Raw genomic sequence first — 23574 nt, 5'->3', positions numbered from 1 at the left:
AGCTGTAGACCAATACTCCTCATGATTGTAAACACAGAAATCCTTAACAAAATATTAGCAAAGAGAATTCAGTGATATGTAAAAAGAATTACACACTATGACCAAATGAGGTTTACTCCTGGAATGCAAGACTGGTCAAATATTTGAAAATCAATGTGATCCACATTTTAAAAAGTTAAAGGAAAAAAAATTACATGATCTTATCCATTAAGTGCTAATGCAGAAAAAGTATTCATGATTTTTAAAAACTCTAAAAAATAACCAAGGAGAACTGGCTCAAACTAACATAGAACAACAATAAAAATCCAACATCTAAGATCATACTTAACGATAAAAGGCTGAATGCTTTATATAAACAGAAATTTCACCAAAGAAGATATCTTCATTTATAACAGCCAAAAAGTGGAAACAACCAAAATATCCATTAATAACTGTAGCATATCTATACTACGGAATGCTACTTAGAAATAAAAAGGAAAAAACTATACACACAACATGGATAGACCTCAAGGGCATTATATGAATTGGGAAAAAAACTCAAAATGTCACATACTGTATGATTTCGTTCATATATCATTCTCTAAATGATAAAAATATAGACACAAAAAACAAATTAGTGGTTGGCAGGTGTCAGGGATGGTGGAGAGGGAGTAGGATGTCATTAGAAAGAGGAAGTGTAATAATGATCTTTGCTGTAATACAGTAGTTCTTCATCATTATAGAAGTGGTGGTTATATGAATCCATATATGTGATAAGATGTCCTAGAACTATAAAAACATTGTTCCAGTATTAGTTTCTTAATTACAGCTATGCAAGATATAACCACTAAGGAAACTGGGTGAAGCATATATAAGATCTCACTGAACTATCTTTCCAACTTCCTACAAATCTATAAATACTTCAAAGTAAAAATCTAAAAGTAATGTTTTGCTGCCTTCATAGACTGTCACCACTCCGTCACAACAGGTGTTCAAAGAAAAGGCTAAAGTATCACTTGTCAGCATGATGTAGAGAAGGTCAATGCTTCAGATAGGAAGTTACACAAAAAGCACACTAAATCCTGTCTAACTCTGGTATTCAGTTATTCTATTAGCACAAGTTAAACATACTTAAATATGAGGACCTGACAAAAAATAATTTAAAAATTTGAACCTTTGAATAAAATTTCTCCTTCACCTACCTCTATTGTAAAATACAAACTAACCTAATTATGTGTGTATGTGTGTTCTACACACAGAGAAAAAATGTTCATATATTCTATTTACAACATTTTTTCATACAGTCATTACATTAAGACAAGAGTTTATTAACTGTTTTATATCATTGCTTTTCATTTTTGGGTTAATAAATATTTAAAAATTAAATCACATAGTACATAAAGGCATTCTTCAACAACTTCAACAACTTCATCATGATTATAAAGTAATAGCATGTTGTAACAGAAAGAGTTTTATAGTTGAAGCTAGAAAAGCTATACTAAAATACTGACTTCACTTCTTATCAATTTTATGACTTGCGCAAGTCATAGGCCTCATTTTCTCATCTGTTTTGAAAAAAATTAGTTGTGATATCTAACAGATTGCTGAGAGTTTTAAATAAGATAGTAATTGAAGCTCTTTGCAAAGTGTAGTCACACCAAGTTCATGATATCATCATCATTTAAAAAAAAATATTAACTTTCATTCTAATTAGGTAGGGAACATTTAACTATGGCCCTTTTATGTTTTCGTTTTCGTTTTGTTTTGTTTTGTTTTTTTCTCTTCTTGGTATTCTGTCCTCCTTTTCAACTTGTCAAGTTATATATGTGGGCATTTCCCAATGTGTAGTCCATGGAATACTGGTTCTACAAAATGTTAAAGGGCATTGAGTAATTTAAAAGTTCTCTAATCAAATAACTTTGGAAAACTTTGGTTTAAGTACAATTAAATAGATTTCTTGAGTGTAGGCCTTTTTTCAAATAATAATGACACCATGCTTCACTAAGAGGATTACATAATATATTGTTTCCACAAACTTAATTGAAACACAAAAGCCTTCTCAGAGGAGAAGTGTCCCAGGAACTATATTTTGAGATATAATGCTGAAACCTTCCTAGAGGGTCATTTCCCCTCATAAGATAGTCACTAAAACTGAGAATAAGTCTTAAGTCTTTCCCATTCCAAAGAAAATGTTCTAGTAAACTATTAAAGTAAACACAAAGTCCAACTCAAAAAGGTTTTATATAGGATATATTATGTAAGACAATGGTTTGCAAACTATGTGCCATTGAGTTGCTTCAGAGACAACTGTTGGACACTGTGCAGAGGACTGATTCTAAGACGGTAGCCCATAATGCCCACCTCATGGTATTCATGCCTTTGTGGGACCTGTGACTTGCTCATAAACAAGGTAGGGGGATGGCAAGGTAATGGGATCTTACTCCCATGACACTGTTAAGTTTCATAAGACTTTGCCTTGCTAGTCGGCTTGTTTTAGATACTCTCTTTGCTGGTTTAATGAAGTAAGAAGCCATGATGTAAAGTCCATGTTACAAAGGAACTTCAGGCAGCCTTTAGGAACCGTGGATACCTTCTAGGAACTGCTAACAGACTTTAGGAGATGTGGGGGAGCTGATGGCAGCTTCTTGTCAAAAGGAAATAAATTCTGCCAACAATCTTATTAAACTTGGAATCAGATTCTTCCCTGCATCAAATGTTCAGAGAGAAATGCAGCACAGATGACAACTTGATTGTAGCTCCAGGAAACCTAGCTTAGCCATGCTAAGACTCCTAACCAACAGAAACTGTGAGATAATAAACATGTGTTGTTGTTTTAAGCCGCTAAGTGTCTGGTAATTTGCTCTTAATTCATTGCCAGTTCTGAAAGCAGCAGATTTTAGAATATGAACCAAACCAAAATGTCAGTAGATCTAGAGGCCCCATGTGCTTAGACCAAGTCTTAAGTTCCAATACAAAAGCATGGCTGGATAAAGTACAGTAGAATTTGAAATAGGATGATAAACATTATCCATAATTAGCTTATTTTTTAAAATCTTACTCTTTTGGTATTACCAACATATTCTTAATAACATGTAATTGATGAAATGATTGTATATATGGCATCTGTTAGAATTTATCTTAATAATTACACAATTTGAAACTGTTCTAGTTCCACAGGTACAAATAGGAGCTTAAGAAATTAACATTCTAGAAAGATAGGTAAAATACATAATTTAAATATGTATATAGATTTTCTTGGAAGCATATAGTCTCATTTCCTGTAACTAGTGGGCACAAACAGCTAAGTATCAAGCTCAAATGTTAATTATAAAGGTACGTGCTCTAAAGAAAGTAAAATTTTCCATGTCAGCAAGTTTGCTATACTAAGGGCAGATTCCTGATAGTAGGGAAACCTGAGGCATGAGATGGGAACATCTTAGCTCCATGTACTTGAAATTCCTAAAACTAGATCCCCTGAACCCTCTGAATCTGAGGATTCAGATGCCCCTCCATTTGCTAAAGAAATAAGAAACACACTGCGGAGGCAGACACCAGCATCATTGAGAATACCAGTGTTGGCTTTCCTCTGACTGATAGGACTGACAGTAAGAGATACTGTTATTTAACTGGGGTCCCCAAAAACAATCAGATAAAGAGGGGCCTGAAATAGAGGCCAGGTGACAGCTATTAGCAATCAAATACACAGTGAGTGCCATTATTATAATGAGTGTCAAGGCAGGAGTGGTAGCCACAGAGTATTGATACACAAAGCTACGGAGAAGATCATTGAGTATAGCATCCCTAGGGGCAAGACAGATGGGCAACCAATGAGGATATGCCCAATCTATATAATCAAAACAAACAATTATGGATGATCAGGAGGCTAAGGGAAACCACCCCAATAAAAAGACAAAACTCCTTGCATAGTTTCTGGATCTAAACCAGTTTTCAGACATGGAATTTTGTGACTGAAAGAAAGGATGAGTTGCCAGGAGGAAGAACTCTAACACCACAGAAAGTGAATTCAGCTATTTTCTCAGGTAACAGTAAACACAGGAAAGGAAATAACTCACACATTTTAAGAACCACTGGACACAATGAACCAAGTTGACAGTGACACTGAAAATCCCAGTGTCATCATAACCCCACTTTTAAATTAGAGGTATATAGAAAATAAGTAATAAATTGAGTCCTGGCCCAGGTCTGGCCCATGGTGGGCTCAATAATTCCACAGATGCCATTTAGTGGTAATTACAGCAGTCTCCAAATGGACATACTTGGTATTCAGAATAACCCCTACATTAGTTCCTTGGCCTGTGGAATTAAGAACTACGATAATGGACTTGCCAACACGGTGAAACTTTGTCTCTACTAAAAATATAAAAATTAACTGGGCGTGGTGGTGGGCACCTGTAATCCGAGCTACTGGGGAGGCTGAGGCAGGAGAATCGCTTGAACCCGGGAGGTGGAGGTTGTAGTGAGCTGAGATCACACCATTGCACTCCAGTCTGGGAGACAAGAGTGAGACTCCACCTCAAACAAACAAACAAAAAGAACTACCATAATGGGGAAAATCAAGCCTAAGCCTATGAAAATTCCATCTCCCACTGGTGAAAATTACACATAAAAAAAGGACACAAAGGTGATGGCCCACATTATATTCCTTTTTTAATTCACTAGTCTGCCCCCCTGAAAAAACAAGTGCATTGATACATCCTGAAAAATGACAGTGGACTACTATAAACTCAATCAAGTAGTAGCCCCATCTCAGGTTAACTTGCCAGATGTTGCATCTTCCCTAAATAATTAATACCACCCCAAGTACAAGATACGCAGACACTGAATTGGTAAATGTGTTTTTTTCCATTCCTATCAAGAACGACCAGAACTACTCATATACACCTGGGATGGAAAAAAGACATACTGATAGTTCTTTCTAGGGTTATGCTAATTCTGTTGCCTTCTACCATAATACAGTCCAAAAAGACTGAGACCACAGGGACATTCCACAGAACATCATATTGATTCACTACATGGTGAGAAAGTAGTAATTATATTTGAAGTCTTGTTTAGTCATATACTCTTTAGAGGGTAGGAGGTAAATCCTACAAAGATTTAGGGGCCTATAACACCAGAGAAATTTTTAGAGACCCAGTGGTCATGGGAATGGTCAGATCATCCCCTCTGAGACAAAGGATAAATTATTACCTCTTGTGCCTACCACCAATGAGAAGGAAGCACACTGCGTGGTAGGTTATCTATTTGGATTCTGAAGGTAGCATATTCCACACTATGGAATATTGCTTGGACTCAATTGCCAAGAATCACAGAAGGCTTCCAGCTCAAAATGGAACACAGAGCGGGAAGATGCTTTAGATAAAGTCCAACCCTGTCACTTGGGCCACATGATGTAACAGACTGTATGGTATTAGATGCATCTATGGCGGGAAAAGAAGCCATATACAACTTATGGCAAGTCTCACTAGGACAATCACAATGTACACACTTGTTTCTGGAACAAGGCCATGTAGTCTGCAGTGGAAACCTATATACTACTTGGAAAACAGTTCTTGGTATGCTCCTAGCCCTGGCGGAGGGCAAAGATCTAGTCATAAATCATCAATGACCAAACAAGTAGAAGTGCCCATTATAAGCTAGCATCTGCTAGGTCTGCAAACTGAAAGGCTGGACAAGCCAAACAATGATTCATTATAAGACAGAAGTAGTGATCCATGTTTGAGCATCAGTAGGGTCAGAGGCCATAAGTAAAACACATATGAAGGCAACCCAGACTTCCATACCATCTACTAATATTGTGTTGTCATCTCTCCCTCAGCTCACATCTATGGCCACACAAGGGGCCACTTATGGCTACCTGACAAAGGAGGACAAACATCATGCCTGGTTCACTGATGGGATAGCTCAGCATGTGCATAAAAGCCAAAAGTAGACTGGTGCTGTACCACAGCCCTATTCAAGAGTGGCCCTGAAAGAAAGCAATGAAGAAAATAGGGCAGGGCTTCAGATGGCCATCCACTTTGTATAGAAAAAGAAGGTGCCATGAAGTAAGAATAAATACAAACACATAGGCGGGGCAAATGGCTTGGCTAATTAATAGGCCAACAAGGAAAAAGAAATTGACAAGATTGAAGACAAGGATGTCTGGAGAAGTGGTTTGTGAAAATATCCATGGGAATAAGGAAAAAAAAAAAAAGATGTATGTATCATGCTTTAAAGCCCTTTGGGTAACTGGGCTCTTTGGATGGTCCTTGAACAAACCATGTCTTCCAGTATTCATGCCCTTCTGTAGATCCCTCTCCATGTATTTTCTGTGACTTTTCTTTAATACCAAATAGAATATGGTAGGAATGATGCCACATGAGTCCAAAGCTAGGACAGAATAAGTGGTGTCTCAGAATTATAGCTCTGCGAGCCCTGAGCCATCATATAAGAAGTCCTGCTAACTGGAAACTGCTATGTTAGGGAGACCAAAAGTAGGTGCACTGGTTCAGAATCCCATCTAACCATCCCTGCTAAGGTATCAGATGTGCAAAAGAAGTCATCTTGGACACTCTAGATGAGCTCATACCACCAACTAAATTCCACCAGTGTTAACCTTTATAGCATCATATGAAGAAGAAAAACTACACAGTTGAACCTTGCCTGAATTCCAGACTCACAAAATCATGCAAAAGGTGGTATTTCTAGGCAGTGGCACAAAGTGTTAACTACTTCTCTTCACAAAAATCAAGTATAAGTCTTGAAAAATTGGTCACAACAATTGCATGGCTGTGGAAACCAAACAAAAGCAGATACCAAATTGAGAAAAACTTCTAGAGCTTCAGATAATAACAGCAGATATATGTTACCTTCTTACCTAGGGTTGCTTCCATAACTTTCTTCTACCAGAGTACAAACGTGGAAGGGGTCTACTGAAAGGATCAATAAATCTATCAGTGTGATGATGGCTGGGAAAACCAGCAGCTTTTTTGCTACCAGAAGACATAAACTTGATTTGGAGTGGAGCTGAAAACCCAAGGTTTTTTCAGCTAAAAGAGGCAAACCCAGTAAGAACAGAAAACCAGCAATTTTTCTAGCCTAAGGTTGTGGTCCAACAAAGGGTGAAACAGATCAGTCAGAAATTTAACAGGAAGACCACGGAAATAAGAGACCCTCAGAAAAGCTAAATACACTCTCCACATATATCAGGCTAAGAAATTATATCACTTCTTAGTCACAGGGGAGATCCTGAGACAGCATGGTAGAAAGTAAAACCCAAGAGTTACTTGAGAACTGGCTGAACTTTAAATGTGTCCATATACCACACAAAGATTAAATGGCATAAGGTGGAGGCTTTCAAATTCAAGATATTTGAGCACAACTTCTGCCCCAATCTTTGGCTAACAATTTGGATCATGACCCAAAGAGTAGAGACTTCAGAGGGACACATACCACAGGGAGGCAAATTATATACTTTAAGTCCAAGAAAGTTACTGAAAAAGGGAAAAGAAAAAAGAAACATAATCCTCAGGAAAATCTGTAAGAATCCAGAGTTATTACATGATCATCATTTAAAATGCCCAATTTTCAACCAAAAATTATAAGACATTCAAAGAAATAGGAAAACATTACTCATAACTAGGAAAAAAAATCATTCAAAGAAACTGACTGCTATGTACTAAATGTTTGCATGCCCCTCCTGCCAAATTCATGTGTTGAAGCCTTAATCCCCAATATAATAGTTTCTGAGGTGAAGTCTTAGGGAAGTCATGAGAGTAGAGCCCTCATGATAGAATTAGTCCATTTATAAGAAGAAACACAAGAGAGATTATCTCTCCCACATCATGTAAGAATACAGCAAAAAGAGCTATTTGCAACTTGGGAAGAGGGCTTCCACTAGACACTGAATCTGCCAGTACCTTAATCTCAAACTTCCCAACCTCCAGAACTGTAAAAAATAAACATCTGCTTTATAAGCTATCCAGTCTATGGTAATTTGGTATAGTAGTCTGAGCTAAGACACTGACTCTCAGTGGGATAGATATTGGATTTAGCAGACAAAGATTTTAAAGCAGCTATTAAAAGTATGTTCAAAAATGAAAAAAAAAAAAAACCCCTTGTCAAGGAATTAAAGGAAAATACGATAACAACTCAGTAAGTACACCTAATTTTATTTCCTAAAATAAATTATATTGCTTAAAAAGTGAAGCAAAGTAATTTAAATTCCGAAGAAAATAAATGTCCAGCAGAAAAAGGCATAATAAATTATAACAATGTTTAATTTTTAAAACTTAATTTTTTTAGCTTTTAAAAGTTAAAAAAAGTATTAATGATTATTTGCTCATTTTTAGAAAATATCATCAACTGATCTCAAGATAACTATCGAAAATTAACAATGCATGTAATCCAGAGATCGGCAAACTTTTTCTCTGACGAGCCAAATAACAAATATTTTAGGAGCAAAAGAGCAAAATCGAGGCTATTATGTAGGTCTTAAGTAATAACAGTGAAGACAAATTTCTACAATTTTTATTGATGAAACTTAAAATATAAATAGTTGACTGTAATTTTTGAAATATAGACCTATACATTTTGAGGATAATATTTCACGTAACTGGGGTTCAATGTTAGTGTTTCCTGTCATCAAAATTTCATCTGCTACCACTGATCTGTAATAAGAGGTATTTGATCTTCAAAAATTTTCTTTTCATACAGATAGGTACTGCCAAACACTGATATCAATTGATAAACATATAATCTAACTATGCATATTTATCCCTTGTAATACATTTCTGGGTTTTTACTAGATTCTTCTACTAAAAGCTTAGCATGTTATTATATTGCAGATTAGCCATTTCTAGTTGAAGGTCCTCAACTGCACAATTAAACAAATTTTGAAATATGCAGGTTTCTTTGTATTCACACTGAAGTCTGATAAACATTGCTGGAACTGTAGTTTGAGCTTAGAAGATATTTCTACTGCAAAATTCTGCAGGGATAGAGATCTTGCTATTTTGTTTTAACTTTTGACACCAAGTCAAGTATATAAAACAGCTTGACATTAGATAAGATTCAAACATTAATTGTTGAAATAACTTTACCACAGTATAAATTTCTCTTAAAAATAGTTATTTTTTGTCTCATAATTTTGGGTTAAGTTCATTAAGAAAAGTCACCAAATCTGGTGACTTAAATTTTTAAATTTTTCTGGACTTTGCTTTCCTGTGAGTTGATAATATTGTGATGGGTGTTTAATCTGGTAACATGTGATCCACAATCCACGGTGCCTTAAAGCTGTAACATTCAAAGTCCACTTTCCTTATCCTTTCTTGATATGACATAATGTGTGCACAGTTAATAAAAAATAAATGAAATGTCACAGCATGGTTGTGTGCATGCTACTCAAAACACTGTGGAGTCATAAACATGTCACTGTAATTTGCAGTTGCTGAGCAGCACTGCAAAGCAATGACAGCAAACATGTAATCTGTCTCGACCACTCAACTCTGTCATAAAAAAAGTATTGATGAAAGAATTGATAGGCAATACATAAATGACTGGGTTGGCATGTGTAAATAAAACTTAGTTTATATACACTAAAATTTAACAGTGTGGCGATTCCTCAAGGATCTAGAACTAGAAATACCATTTGACTCAGCCATCCCATTACTGGGCAAATACCCAGAGGATTATAAATCATGCTGCTATAAAGACATATGCACACATATGTTTACTGTGGCACTATTCACAATAGCAAAGACTTGGAACCAACCCAAATGTCCATCAGTGACAGACTGGATTAAGAAAATGTGGCACATATACACGATGGAATACTATGCAGCCATAAAAAAGGATGAGTTCATATCCTTTGTACGGACAGGATGAAGCTGGGAACCATCATTCGCAGCAAACTATCACAAGAACAGAAAACCAAACACCACATGTTCTCACTCATAGATGGGAACTGAACAATGAGAACACCTGGACACAGGAAGGGGAACATCACACACCGGGGCCTGTTGTGGGGTCGGGGGAGGTGGGAGGGATAGCATTAGGAGATATACCTAATGTAAATGATGAGTTAATTGGTTCAGCACACCAACATGGCACATGTATACATATGTAACAAATCTGCACGTTTTGCACATGTACCCTAGAACATAAAGTATAATAAAAAATAAATAAATTTCATGTGATTTTTATATCACAAAATATTTAAGTTTTTTTAACCATTCAAAAATGTAAAAAACATTCCAAGCTCAAAAACAAGAGATACAGAGAAAAGTGATGGGTTGAATTGGGCACACAAACCATAGTTTAACTATCCCTAATCTAGACTGCGTTATCTGATCATTTTCTTAAGTGAGACTTCATAATAAATGGATAATCTCCCACATGCAGTAAAATTACATTGTATTTGAGGCTTAAATAAGAAGTCAAGTTGTTTTGCTGCTAAATCAACTCTAAAATCCTTTCACTTGTGTAATATTTCTAGCACAGGCTAACAAAAATAAAAGCCTATCCCAGATACAACTTTCTAGGATAAGTCAACCATATATGCAGTTAAATTTACAGTCTAAGATTTTACTCCTGTACCCCAAAGGTGGAATTCTAGAGCAAGAAAAAATGCTATCTTATTTCATGTTTCATACTCTAGTACTACATATTATTGACATTTGATATATTTTAGTTGAAAGAAATAATCAATAAATGAATGAATGAATCTACTCTATACCTCTTGAAATACTGAATTAGTCTTAGACCCACCTTGTCTGCTATTTCAATGCTTTTCAGCTCAAATATAAATGCCCTATGCACCATTTGTAATACCATAAGGGCATTTACTCTTTTATGTCTCTCATCGATTAATAATAATAATAATATAATAACAATATATCCTCCATAAAAGTATACATTTTTCTGTCCATTGAAGAAATTTAATCATCAAATGTTTAAAGCTCTACTAAATATTAAAATCTAGGCATCCTCTACTGAATTCTAATCCAACATAACAGCTTTCACTTTCAATTAAAATTTGCGCCAGGCGCAGTGGCTCACTCCTGTAATCCCAGCACTTTGGGAGGCCGAGGCGGGCGGATTACCTGAGGTCAGGAGTTACAATGATGCCTAATACAGCAACAGAGTAATTTATTATATCCAAGTAACATCAATGTGATTGGGTCCTTTTTATTCAAGGGTAAAGTCCTAAGACTCACATTAAAATTGGAATAATTATTTAGCATAAGATTATTTTACCCATAGGTGGAGTGAATACATAAGAGAATAATCAATCTTTGACTTTTTAAAAATTTTACTTGTGAAAGTCTTAGTAAATTTTATTGCAAGTCAGGAGTGGTGGCTCACAACTGTAATCCCAGCACTTTGGGAGGCTGAGGCAGGAGGATTGCTGGAGCCCACGTGTTCAAGACCAGCCTGGGCAACACAGTAAGACCTCATCTCTAATAAAAATTTAAAAATTAGCTGGGCTTGGTGGTGAAAGCCTGTGGTCCCAGCTACTTGGAGAGCTGAGACAGAAGGATTTCTTGAGCCCAAGAGGTCAAGGCTGCAGTAAGCTATGACCATGCCACTGCTCTCCAGCCTGGATAACAGAGTGAGACCCTGTCTCAAATTAAAAAAAAAAAAAATTGTTATCTAGCCATCTAATAATTTTTAACATATTCTTATTATTAGAACTTGTCCTAAAAATTTTTGAGTCCAGTTGGTTTCGAATTCCTCAGATGTTTAATTGGTCTCAGATACCATAAATTAATATTTTTCTCACACTGCTAATGTACATTGTCTTCAATAGCCTATTTTCTTTACAAACGTATAGTAAATTCATTACTTAAAAATTATAAAAAATTATGAGACTATGTAAGGCAGTAAATTTCACTAATGATACTGACAACATCTAAATTCAGACAAATACAAAGCCGACATTTTTTGGGTTTGTTTTTAAAGCTTAAAGGATCATGCTTCTATCTGAAAGGTGTAGTCTATTTTTCCTTCCTCCTATGCTAGGTCTTTTCTCCAAATTAATCCACCACCATCTCCATTCACCTTCTCATCTTACAAAATAAGTAAAAGTGTGTTGTGCTAATTTCACATGTAAGAATTGATTCAAACATTTCATAATTTACAGCTAGAAAACTACCATACACATGTATTCTTGCATTTGCTAGGCCACTTTTTACACAAAATTTTATACAAAAAAAATAAAGGCCTGCAACTACCAGGTAAAAATAGTCAAATTAGGCCATGGAACACAGAAGAAACTAAAACTCTCCACAACAGATTGTAACTTAAAGAAGATCAAATGGGGCATCTTTTGTGCAGTTGGTCAAATGGTTAACAACATGGCTATTTAATTAAAGTGAAAAATTACACTGGATTATAATATTAAGATTAAAATATATCTAAGGAAAAGTTCAGAATCTATTATACGAGATATTAACTCGCCACTGAAGCTAATTTCTAGACGTTTCTCTGGGTCTAAATGCGAAACACGAGCATCAAGTGAGTCACAAAATTCTAATATAAGTGAGTAACTTTAAAACATTTTTGGTCATAATCTACAGAAAGAAATATATATTTTACATTGTAACAAAGCAAAAATTTACTGAACACAATTACCCTTACTCTGTGAACTTGACTTTGATATTTTCTACTCTATTCTAGTCTACTCTTTTTAAAAAAATGATAGTTATGATCCTCTCAATTGGTTCTGAAAGTGAAGTGGGGAGGAGACCCAATGAAGGGGATAAGGATGAGGACGAGGGTTGGAGATGGTGAACTTTGCCCCACAAGAGATATTTTGTAATGTCTGGGGATATTTTTGGCTGTCACAACTGTGATTAGGGATGCTACTGGCATCTAGTAGGTAGAGGCCAGGGATGCTGTTAAATACCTTACAATGCATGAGATAGTGCAACACAACAATTATCCAGCCTCAAATGTTAGTAGTGCTGAGGTTGAGAAACCTGCTATAGACTACTCAATAAGAAAATAATAGATAAAATTAGAAATCCAATATTATTTTTAAAGGCTACAAAGAAATATATTTTAAACTTTGAGAAGAATGTTCGAAATATTTAAATTCAGAAATACTATGCTATTAGCAATCTAAGACTTACCTCCTTCTATAACCCAAAGGCAAAAAACAAACAAACAAAAAAATGAAAAAAAATCAGTTTGCAATTTCCTAACCCAACACAAAGTATGGGAAAGCGATCAATTTAGTGTTGTAAAAAGCAAACTATATCACACTGAGTAAAAGAAAAGTGTTACAAGACATACAGAGCACGCAAAATCAGTAAATACAACTAATGCTTCTTTCCTCTGAAGTCCTATGGTACCTGTTTAGTACAATGGCCTTATATTGCTAGTTATTTTAGATTCTCAATTTCTAGGATAGAAAAAATGTGTAACTCATTTCTGCATTTTCCACTGGATCCAATCCAACACCTTGCAAATGATAGGTATTGAAAGAGTTCTTGGCAGAAAAATGAGTAAATAGGTGTTCAGTATTCAGTGAGACATTGAATTACATCTTAAAATTACATCTCAACAAGTTAAGCATATTCTTTCTACCCTGAAAACAAGCTTCATTCAATTTAGGACAGATCTTGGAAGAGGCGAAACCAACACAAATGACCACATCCATATGACCACAATTATACTTTCATTCAGAGCTCTTTAGAGTTGTCCTATAAAAGTCTTAACTATCACAGAACATTAAGTAATCCAAAAATGATTTGAATACTGTATGATGAGTATTGTGTATACACAGTCTCATCTGATCCTTACAATGACTGAACAATAGAGATACTATTATCCCGATTTACAGATTTATAGGTAAAGAAACAGACCTAGAGTGGTTAAAAAGGTAGAACTAAATGACATAGTTAGTGAAGGGTTTGATCATCTTCTTTTACTCCAAAACTGATACTTTTCCCATGAAACCTCTGTTTTTGTTACACAAACAATGGCCCAGTCATTGTAATTAGCAGCATCATTTAACAGAATATACTGAATGAAATGACATCTATTATAAATTTGAGTGAAACTCTGTATATTTAAAATAATGAAATCCATTTGAAGTGACAAGTAAGAGACGAGCCAAAACTTAAAGATAGAAGAAGAAAAGAAACAGACTATCCAAAAGGACAGCAGAGAAAAAAAAAATTAGGTAGAGTAAAGTATAAACTTGCTACCAACTGCCAAGGAATTTTATTATTTATAGACCAGGAAAGATTCTGCTACGTAGTAGAAGCTATGATGTACTAGGACCTAGAAAAAAATTATTTTGCAATGACAATGTTGCTTGGTGCTATCTATAAAGTGTTGTTAACATTTTAAAATTAGATAACTTGATGAAAATTTGCCTTGCATATTTTTGAAAGATTATGCACAAAATTGAAAAGAAACAGAAAAGTAAAGACAAGGAGAAAGATATCGGAGTTGTAAAACACATTCTTTGGAGTTATTTAGTGTAGGGATAATAAAACAAAGTGGTGATTATTTTTTAAAAGTTGGTTGGTTCTTAGAATGATGTCTCTACATATAAAAATACAGAAAAACATGTTTAAAATTCACTAGCAAAATTTCTTTAACTATTAGGAAGAATTTTCAAACATTAGTTAACTATCAAAGATGAACCACAATGTTAGATACTTCTAAAGGTAATTTATTCCCAAATCAAATTGCCAATTTTCCACAAATAATTAAAAAAATGCTACTTTAATGATGAAAAGCCAAGACATGATATAACTCAATCTCTTTCCCATAATATCCCAGTGTCTCAACAGCTACAATTTATCCTCACTGAATTCAATTACTGGGGAAATATTAAACATAAAAAAGATTACTTCATTCAAGTTTATTCCTCCAAATTCAAATTAAAGTGTAGTTTTCTGCCGAATACATGTTGGCAGAAACTGTCCTCTGTGAAACAAATGATTAAATACATGAGAAAGAGGACTATTTTCAACAGTGTCTACTAGAAGTTCAAGTTTGGGAATAAAAAAAATGTGAGAGGCATTTTTTTTCTATATTTTCTAAGTGTTTTAGCTTTGCTAATTTGTTTCAAATAGGATTTTAATTTAACTCATATATACCTTTTTATTTATATGAGATTTTTATAAGTGGATACTTCAGAATACTAAAATAAAGATATCACATATAAAAAAGCTTTCAAGCACTGAATTGATACATTTCTGGGTTTTTTACATTTTTGTGTGGTACAAGTGAAGGCATTACTTTAGCAAAGGATAACAGAAATACCTACCAGATAGAATCTAAACCAAACCACCAAAGATAACAAAACTATCCTTTTTCTTATTTTTTAGTATCATGATATACTCTGGCAAATGTGAAAAATGACCAAACTAAAGATGATTAAATATACTTAAGGAAGTACTACAGCTTAGGGAAAATAAAATTTGTATATACTCCACAAAAAATTAATTAAGATTGACAGTTGCTCTTTATAGATAATTATATTTTAATAAGCAAGTTTTTCTTAGTATTTATCATTTGAATGCAACAAATATGAAATACCCCTAACTTGATTTTTTAAAACTGCATATGCATTTCCCTAATCCTATTTGTTGAATAGTTTATCTCTTCCCTCTTGGATTGTTGTGCATTTTATATTTTATCATTTATTAGTTTTAATATATTAAAATTTCACTGATATGCCCAAATTATCTATCAGTACCACATTTTCAATTATTGTCATTTTATACTATCTGGTCAAGTGAGTTCTCCCTCACTACTCTTAACTATTCTTACAAGTGTTATTTCTTCCAGATTAACTTTAGAAATAAAATACTTCAAGGGTCCAATTGGTATTATATCTAGAATGTTATTAACTCCAAGAGATTATCTGCAAAGAGCTTGCATCTTTATACTACTTAGCCTTCCTAATTAGGAACCGCTACTCACATCTTCCTTATGCTACTCAGTAAAATTTTACGGCTCTTCCTGTAGGCCCCTCATTTCTTGTTAGTTATTTTTATATCACAGTTTTTATTTTTAATTCAGAATGGAAACTCTCAATTTATGTGTTCTAGCTAATTATTTTGGTACAGTATAAAATGATTCCATAATCATTTCATACCTAGCTCTGTTCTTGAATATCCCTTGTGATTCCTGTTGATTCTATAAAGAAAAAATTGACTATTCATCAAATGGTATAAGGAAATTGGGAGTAGGAGGTCGGTATGATACTCATCAATCTGGGATATTTTTCTCATATTCCAAAATAAATTCCAGAATGTTTAAAAAGTTAATGGTTAAAAAATAATTTAAAAATGACATAATATACAGTTAAATACTTAATTGATTTGGAAGTGAATAAAGAGCTTTTAAAGATGAAAATAATGGAAAAAAATCACCAAATACAAAGGTTTAGCTACATTAAATTCAATAGTTTCAAATAAACAAAGTAAAATACTAGGTAAACATTAAAATGAGAAATGTATTTGGCAAATAACAGTTAAATGGGGTGAAATCCTAACTATATAAAAAGCGCTTTTAAATCAATAAGAGAAAAACTAATACCCAGAGAAAGAAGGGCAGAAAGAATTAAAGGAATGAACAGATAATTCACAGAAGATATCAAATGCAGATAAACGTATAAAACATTCAACTTTACAATCAAATTCAAATTAAAATGACAAAGAGAGCATTTTTGTGGCTATTCAATTGGCAAAGATTTGGTGAATTGAGACTGAAAACTTAAGTACATCTGACAAGAGTAAAGCATGTTACAACCTTTTTGGAAAGCAATTTGGTAATCTGAATTAAAGCTTAAAATAATCCAAAGTACGAATATATATTTTTGAAATACTCAAGAGATGTAGGCAAAAAGTATGTATAAAGATAACCATTATAATTTACATTGGCAAATGGAAGCCACGGCAATGCCCCAAATAAAGAAATATTTAGTTTGTGGTATAATCTTATGATAGAATGTTAGTGTAGCTATTTAAAATGTATTACTAAAGAACATCTAATGGTTTGGGGAAAAACCACTTATGATGTGATAACAATTGAAAGCATCAGTATACAAAATTATACATAGCAAGATACCAATTTTATAAATCTATAAACCATACATTCATAGGAAAAAAAAAAGAAGGAAAATACAATAAAAGGTTAACAATGGTTATATCGGGGGAAAGAAATACGGATAACTTGCATTTCATTCTTTATGCTTTGAAGACTTTTTCAGATGTTTTATAGTGAACATATTGTTACTTTTATAAGGAGACAAAAAATTAATGTTATTTTTAAAACTACAGTTAATGGATATTTTTGAAATATGCTGCCAAGTGATACAAGAAAACTTTCAGAAACAAAGCAAGAAAGCAATTTTTAAAAATCAATAGAACATCATTCTGTTGTTCTTATACCTGAACAACAGAAGATACTTTTTATAACATGAAGTTTTCTTCACACGTTCGATACCATCAAAAGACTTTTAAAATAAAGCTAGTAATACCTATTACATTTTCACTCAGAAATACAACCTATAAAAAAAAGCTTATCTAATCAATTACAGCAAAATGTGTAATTAGAAAGCTTACCTTTTTCACTTACACTCTCACTTTCAATCTCAACATCATCACAACTTGTATATTCGGGCGTGGAAGCCAATTCCTCCTCTGAACTGCTCAACGAAACCTGGCGCATTTTACCTCCTTTCTTCGATTTATGAGGCTTTGGTGGGGGAGGTCTCACTGACTCTGACTGGTCTGAACTGAGAGAATCATTCCTTAACATTGTTTCCATTTTTTCCCGTTTCGTTTTTCTTACAGCAGAGCTAGGATCTAAGTGGTGCTGTTTCCGTAGTGAGTCAGTACGCCTCAAGTCTGGTCTATCTATGGGTAGCGGACTCCTCCTAGGGGTAGGAGGACTATGGTTTGTGGTCCTTTGTGCATAAGAACTTGGTCCCTGAGCCTCTCGAGTTCTTTCCATTGAATAAGATCGCTGATTTTCCATGGCAGCTCTACGTTCAGATATAGATCTTTGCCTTGATGGTCGGTCCATCCTTAGCATAGAAATCCTGGAATCTTCCAGGTCAGCATTTGCCAAAGAAACATCACTATGCCTTCTCTCATGCCGTGCCCGGGACACTTCAGCATGGATCCGCATTTGTTCTTCATAGGGTTGTGGCTTTACTGGATAACGGGCCAAATTTGGATCACTTCGGTAGCGTGACTGGTACTCTTCCTCTCTCCTTTGTCTTTCGTATTCATCTCTACTTTCCACATCCTCATCATCTACAATATATTCTTTGGAATGCCTATGACTTCTCCTGTTGGAGTCCCTATAACTTAAATGATCAGAGTCTTCATAAAACTGAGGTTCATGTTGAGATCGCCTATCAGCATAATCTGATGGAGATCTAGGCATTGCGCTATCCGAAGTAGCATACTGTGAATATTCCTCTCTTTCTTCCCTTTGGTCGTATCTTCTATTCTGATCTCTGGACACAGATGGGCTTCTTTTCCTAAGTAACCAAAGGAAAAGAACAATGAGAAGAGCAAAAATTTATCAATTTTACATTTCATTGATTTGCTGGCAGGTTGATGGATAACTAAGTAGTCCTTTTGCCTTTTTAAAATTTCATTTTAAAGGCATACCAAAACAATGGTTTTAGTAGTATTCATTATATTAAGTTCAAATAAGTACTTTGTTGTGGTTATTAAGTGCCTGCAACACTATATCTGGAATATGCTTATGCTCCAAAATTAGGTAATATGCTATTCCACTGCTATAAAATAGCCTTTATTCTAATTTCCTTGCTTGGCTTGCTACATACACTTCCAGTATCCACCAACTATTATTCAGCAGCTTAGAAAAATATTTTCTTCCATCTGCTCTATACCTAACATATTATGAAAGTTACCTGAAAATGTAATGAAGCCAAACTGATTTGGCTCAAGAGTTGAATACTTTCTGACTAAAACTAAGTGCTGGCTCTTAAAAATCGTTTTCATTCATCATCTGTCTAGTTCATTCCTAGTATTGGTTCACCTAAATTTTCATTTTATCATCATGTCTCCAACATTTTTTAATCGATCTAACTTGAGATAAGCAATTTAAATAGATAAATAATAATGATCCACTCATTACAAAAATCCTAGAAATCAGAAAAACTGCTATTTTTATTCCATCTTCATTTAGATTAAGGCCAGCTTGGTGATATTATTCTACTAAGTCTCTACATCTGACCCCTCATATTTCCTTATAGTCTCAGAAGAAGAAACTGCCTATTACGTTCTCAACTTACCCTTCTAACACTGGTAAAACCTAGTGAACCTTGCAATCACACATAATACCCTGTTAACAAAATATTCACACCAACCTTTTCTCTGGAATAAACTCAGATAATATCAACTATTAGTCATGAAAAGCAATAGGATTAGAATCCTGAAGATAACAGAAAAGGTTTAGAAAACTATTATGGGGATTTTGCCAGGACATGAACAGCAGATAATGAAAGAGTGAAGTCAGTTGAAGTTAAAGATGACTAAGATTCAACAGTCCAGTTGGGAATTTCTTAGTCAATGGTTTATTAGTCCAAAAGCAAGAACAGAGAAAGGACAGAGTAGAATGACCCAACCTGGAAAAATCAGCACTCTTCTCTAATATCTCCCCTGGGTCACAGAATCTTTTTCCCTCATATTTGGAATACAGTCTGCCAATCTATCAATTAGGTTCACTAACAAAAACAGAAGTTATTCTAGGTTTTCCAGGTAGGAAGGGTTTTAATTCAGGAACCAGAAGCTACACAATGGTTGAATGGGCTACAGGAATGAAAGCCAGGAAAGTTAATGCTGATGATCTTAGCCTGAAGATGCAGAGACAAGGGTTCTCAAAATGGACATTAGAAAGCTGCTATGAATGCCAAGAGTCTATGGACATCTGCCAGCAATTATTTCAACCACCTAAAGCATCAGGGTGGCCAATTAACAGGAGTTTGCCCAGGAGCCACTAAGACTTTTATATCTGCCCATCTGCTAGCCAACAACTAGCGCATGACAATAATGGCTTCTGTATATCCTCCACCTTTCAAATCTTAGGTAAGTACAAAGCCAGGATAAACTCTAACCTGGAACTATAAAGGAATAACTACTGTAGAAAGTGAAAAAATTAGTCTATCCCTTAAATGTTTCATAATTAAGAAAGTGGATATGACATTTTTTAGCATTTACATTTATATATAAAACATTTAGGACTTAATTACAAATCTTTTAGATTACAATTGTTACATAAAACCATAGATTCCTACAGTTTAAAATTTACAATCAAAACAAAACATTAAAAAAAATTTATAGTAACACCCTATGTTTGTGTGTATATGTGTGTGTACACTGTGCATCATTCATTTTACTTTTGTCATTACTTTTATACATTTGACTAAAAAAAAAAATACTCTGGCATGATAGTAGTCTATCATGAAAAGAACACCAGATTTAAGGAATCTACAGTTCTTAGTCATACTTTTGCAATTAGCCAGTTATTTCAAACTATATAACCATTAAATCCTTAGGAGTTTGTGCTTTAAATTGAGAGACATAGATTTTACATGTTAACTCATATATTACTTTAACAAACATATATTAGGTAAGAAATAAATGCCACACACTATCATATAAATTAGGAATACAGAAATGATTAAGACACATTCCTTGTTCTTAAGAGGGTGAATGATTCTGAAACCATCTTCCATTTCATAGGTAGTATGATTTTATTGATACCACAAATTCATCAAGTTAATAAGCCTACATGAAAGCTTAATGCATTAAGGATTTCCCATAATATATTTAATGCAAACTGAGTATAGAAGTACGAAAAAAAAGGAACACTTCATTCCTATCTTAAAGAATTAACATGAATTTTTGAAAGTAGAGTATAAAGTGAATACAGTATATTTTATCTTACTGATAAATATTTATTTCCTATTAAGGACTTCAGTTCCAAGAGAAAGGTTATTAATAATTAGTTCCTAGCAAGCCATCTAGGTACTTTTTAAAAATCATACCTTAGGAAAATTGAATTCATTGTTAAATCTAGCAATCACATTGTTCTAGAGATTATGAAATTTGCCAGAAATATGTGAATCATACTGTAGATGTCGATTTGTACTGGATTTAAGATTATAACCACTATAAAAAATAGAACAGTGGTTATAATCGGAAATTGGGATGACTATTGTCACTGTTACAAAGACTTAGGTTTTCAAAAATACACTTTAAGGTATAGTACTTTACAGTATATTAACACTATGCGAGAAACAAGGCACGATTTCATTCTAACAATATATGTATCAAACAATGAAGAACCTGCAATCAATTATTTCTAAATGATAAATATTCTATCAAATAATTTTTACCAACTATATTATGAATTACTTCATATATACTGTCCTTTAAATTTTAAACTTCTATATTTCATGATACTATATTCCTTTCAGGAACTAAATAAAATCAATGTAAATTCAAGTAATGTGTTTCTAGTCTATATCTTTGCTACCAGCCTTTATAAACAAGACTTAGCATTTATCATCATCAGGTGGAAAACATTTAATAGATAAAACAATATCATTGATAATTTATACATTTCTCTAAAGAACCATAAGGCATTTAGCAGTATTTAATTCATCTATTATAATACAAAGGAAAAGGAACGATTCATCTAGGATTTTACATTTCACTTAATCCTTCAAAGACCCTGAGAAATTAAGAGGCAGAATCCAAAATTATGCCTTTCTTTAGTATAAAATGTGTTTGTGGCATCATATAGTGCCTTAATCTTTAATCCTATGCATTCTATCAATCCCTATTTCTGTTATAACAATATCAGTATATATTTATATTCACTTTATATTTATCTAATATCGATTCACTTCTCTTTACTGCCACCTGCATTGTTAGAATTGTTTTCTCTTTCACCATAGTATTCTCTCCTTAATTAGAAACAGTTTATAGAAAACCACATTTTAAACATCCTAAATCTACTGTAATAAGTATCATTTCTACTCCTTGCTTACAGTTGTTTGTCATGTGGACTATTCAATCTATTTCTAAATATTCTAGCTTGTATAACACATCTGATGCTCCATTATAAATGTTATTCTAACTATGCAAAATAGTATGCATAGGAAATCCTACCAATTAGACTCCTTAAATTCCATGTCCAAAAAGCATACTGACTGATGGGAAAACTCCAATGAAGCTTCTTTCCCAATTAAAATCACTTCCAGATTTCCCAAAGGCATCCAGGGTTTATATGCCATAAATTAATTCATCATGTTTTTACCATAACTTCCATTTTAACATTTACAGGCTTTACCATCTTAAGTGATTTGTGTTACTAATACCACCTATAATACTGACCATATTGATAAAATAATAATCAAATCTCTGAAAATATAGTCTGATGAACATTTGAAAACATTTATAAACGTTGAAAAATTACATGGAAACCTACATTGTAATATTTACATATTTTAACTCAACTGAAGAAATATGCAATTTTTAAAAATTATAACACTGGAAATACAGTGCAGAATTTGAAGATTACTAATTTTTGTAAATTCAAATTTTACATTAAATTAAGTACTACCTATATGAAAATTTTTGTGACTCATAAGCATTAATAGTAGAGATCATTAAAAAATTGTTACTTTATAAATAAAAAGATGTAAATCACACTTGAAAAATCAATAACCTGAAAAAAATACCTACTTGTTTTTAAAAATCTTTATAAAGCACGGATATTGCTAAATAAACTAATATAATACTTCATGAATACAATTACACAATGCTAACTAACCATACAGTTTAAATGTAACATTGCAACAAAATTCTAAAATTTTAAGCTGTTAAAACACATTAAATCAAGGATTTAACAGAAGTATATGATCCTGTAAAACATGAAAACAAAGGCCCATTTCTATAATTCCTACAAAAAGCTTTTAATAAATCAATTTATATTTATAAAAAATCAAAAATATAGAAATTTTTACATATCACAATTAATATTTAATCTATTTTTATTGTTTTACCTTTGTTCAACCAATGCACATCTGTCGAGCATGAAGCATCATGTTGACAAAAATACATCAACAGTGTGCCAGGCAGTGCTTTCATTTAATCCTTCTAGCCCTGGCAAAATCATAGAAGCCATCCTTAATCAGACGATTTGAAAGTCTCTACTTGCTAACAATTGTTTTATTTCAAAACTCAGTTACTAAAAAATTACACAAAAACAACACTCATTCAAGGATGGAGTCATAGAATCCTCTAGTGATGGGTCTGTTAAGAAAAAGGTTATTCTTTAATGCTGTTACTATGTGGCTGTATATAGCTCCAGATCAAGTAAGAATGTACCCTGTAAGGAGGATTATGGTACTTAGCTGATTAGTGCCTCATAATACTGAACACCAAATGCAAGCTACATCCAAGGCATTTCTGGGCACTATGAAACTCAGAAGTTGGTTAGACACTAAGTTTAAATCAAATTTTGCTCATTTTGTCAATTAACATCTCAATGCTCATTCAGTGATTTAAAAAAAAATTA

At 33.5% G+C, this 23574-nt stretch overlaps 1 protein-coding gene across 48 annotated transcripts in view; it reads right to left on the bottom strand.

Annotated features, from left to right (window-relative positions):
• The window catches only part of RIMS2 (regulating synaptic membrane exocytosis 2), a 753111-nt gene that overhangs the window by 361201 nt on the left and 368336 nt on the right, over window positions 1-23574 (bottom strand). For all 48 annotated transcript variants that reach the window (XM_073999244.1, XM_073999245.1, XM_073999258.1 and 45 more), the window contains one exon: window positions 17571-18496. In XM_073999244.1, the coding sequence (XP_073855345.1) occupies window positions 17571-18496 (926 nt within the window). The remainder of the gene's footprint in view (window positions 1-17570; window positions 18497-23574) is intronic.

Source organism: Macaca fascicularis, chromosome 8 (genome assembly GCF_037993035.2).
Source record: "Macaca fascicularis isolate 582-1 chromosome 8, T2T-MFA8v1.1".
In the NCBI taxonomy this organism is placed as follows: Eukaryota; Metazoa; Chordata; class Mammalia; order Primates; family Cercopithecidae; genus Macaca; species Macaca fascicularis.
The sequence above is the reverse complement of the archived record's forward strand: the minus strand, read 5'-3'. Positions and strand labels throughout refer to the sequence as shown.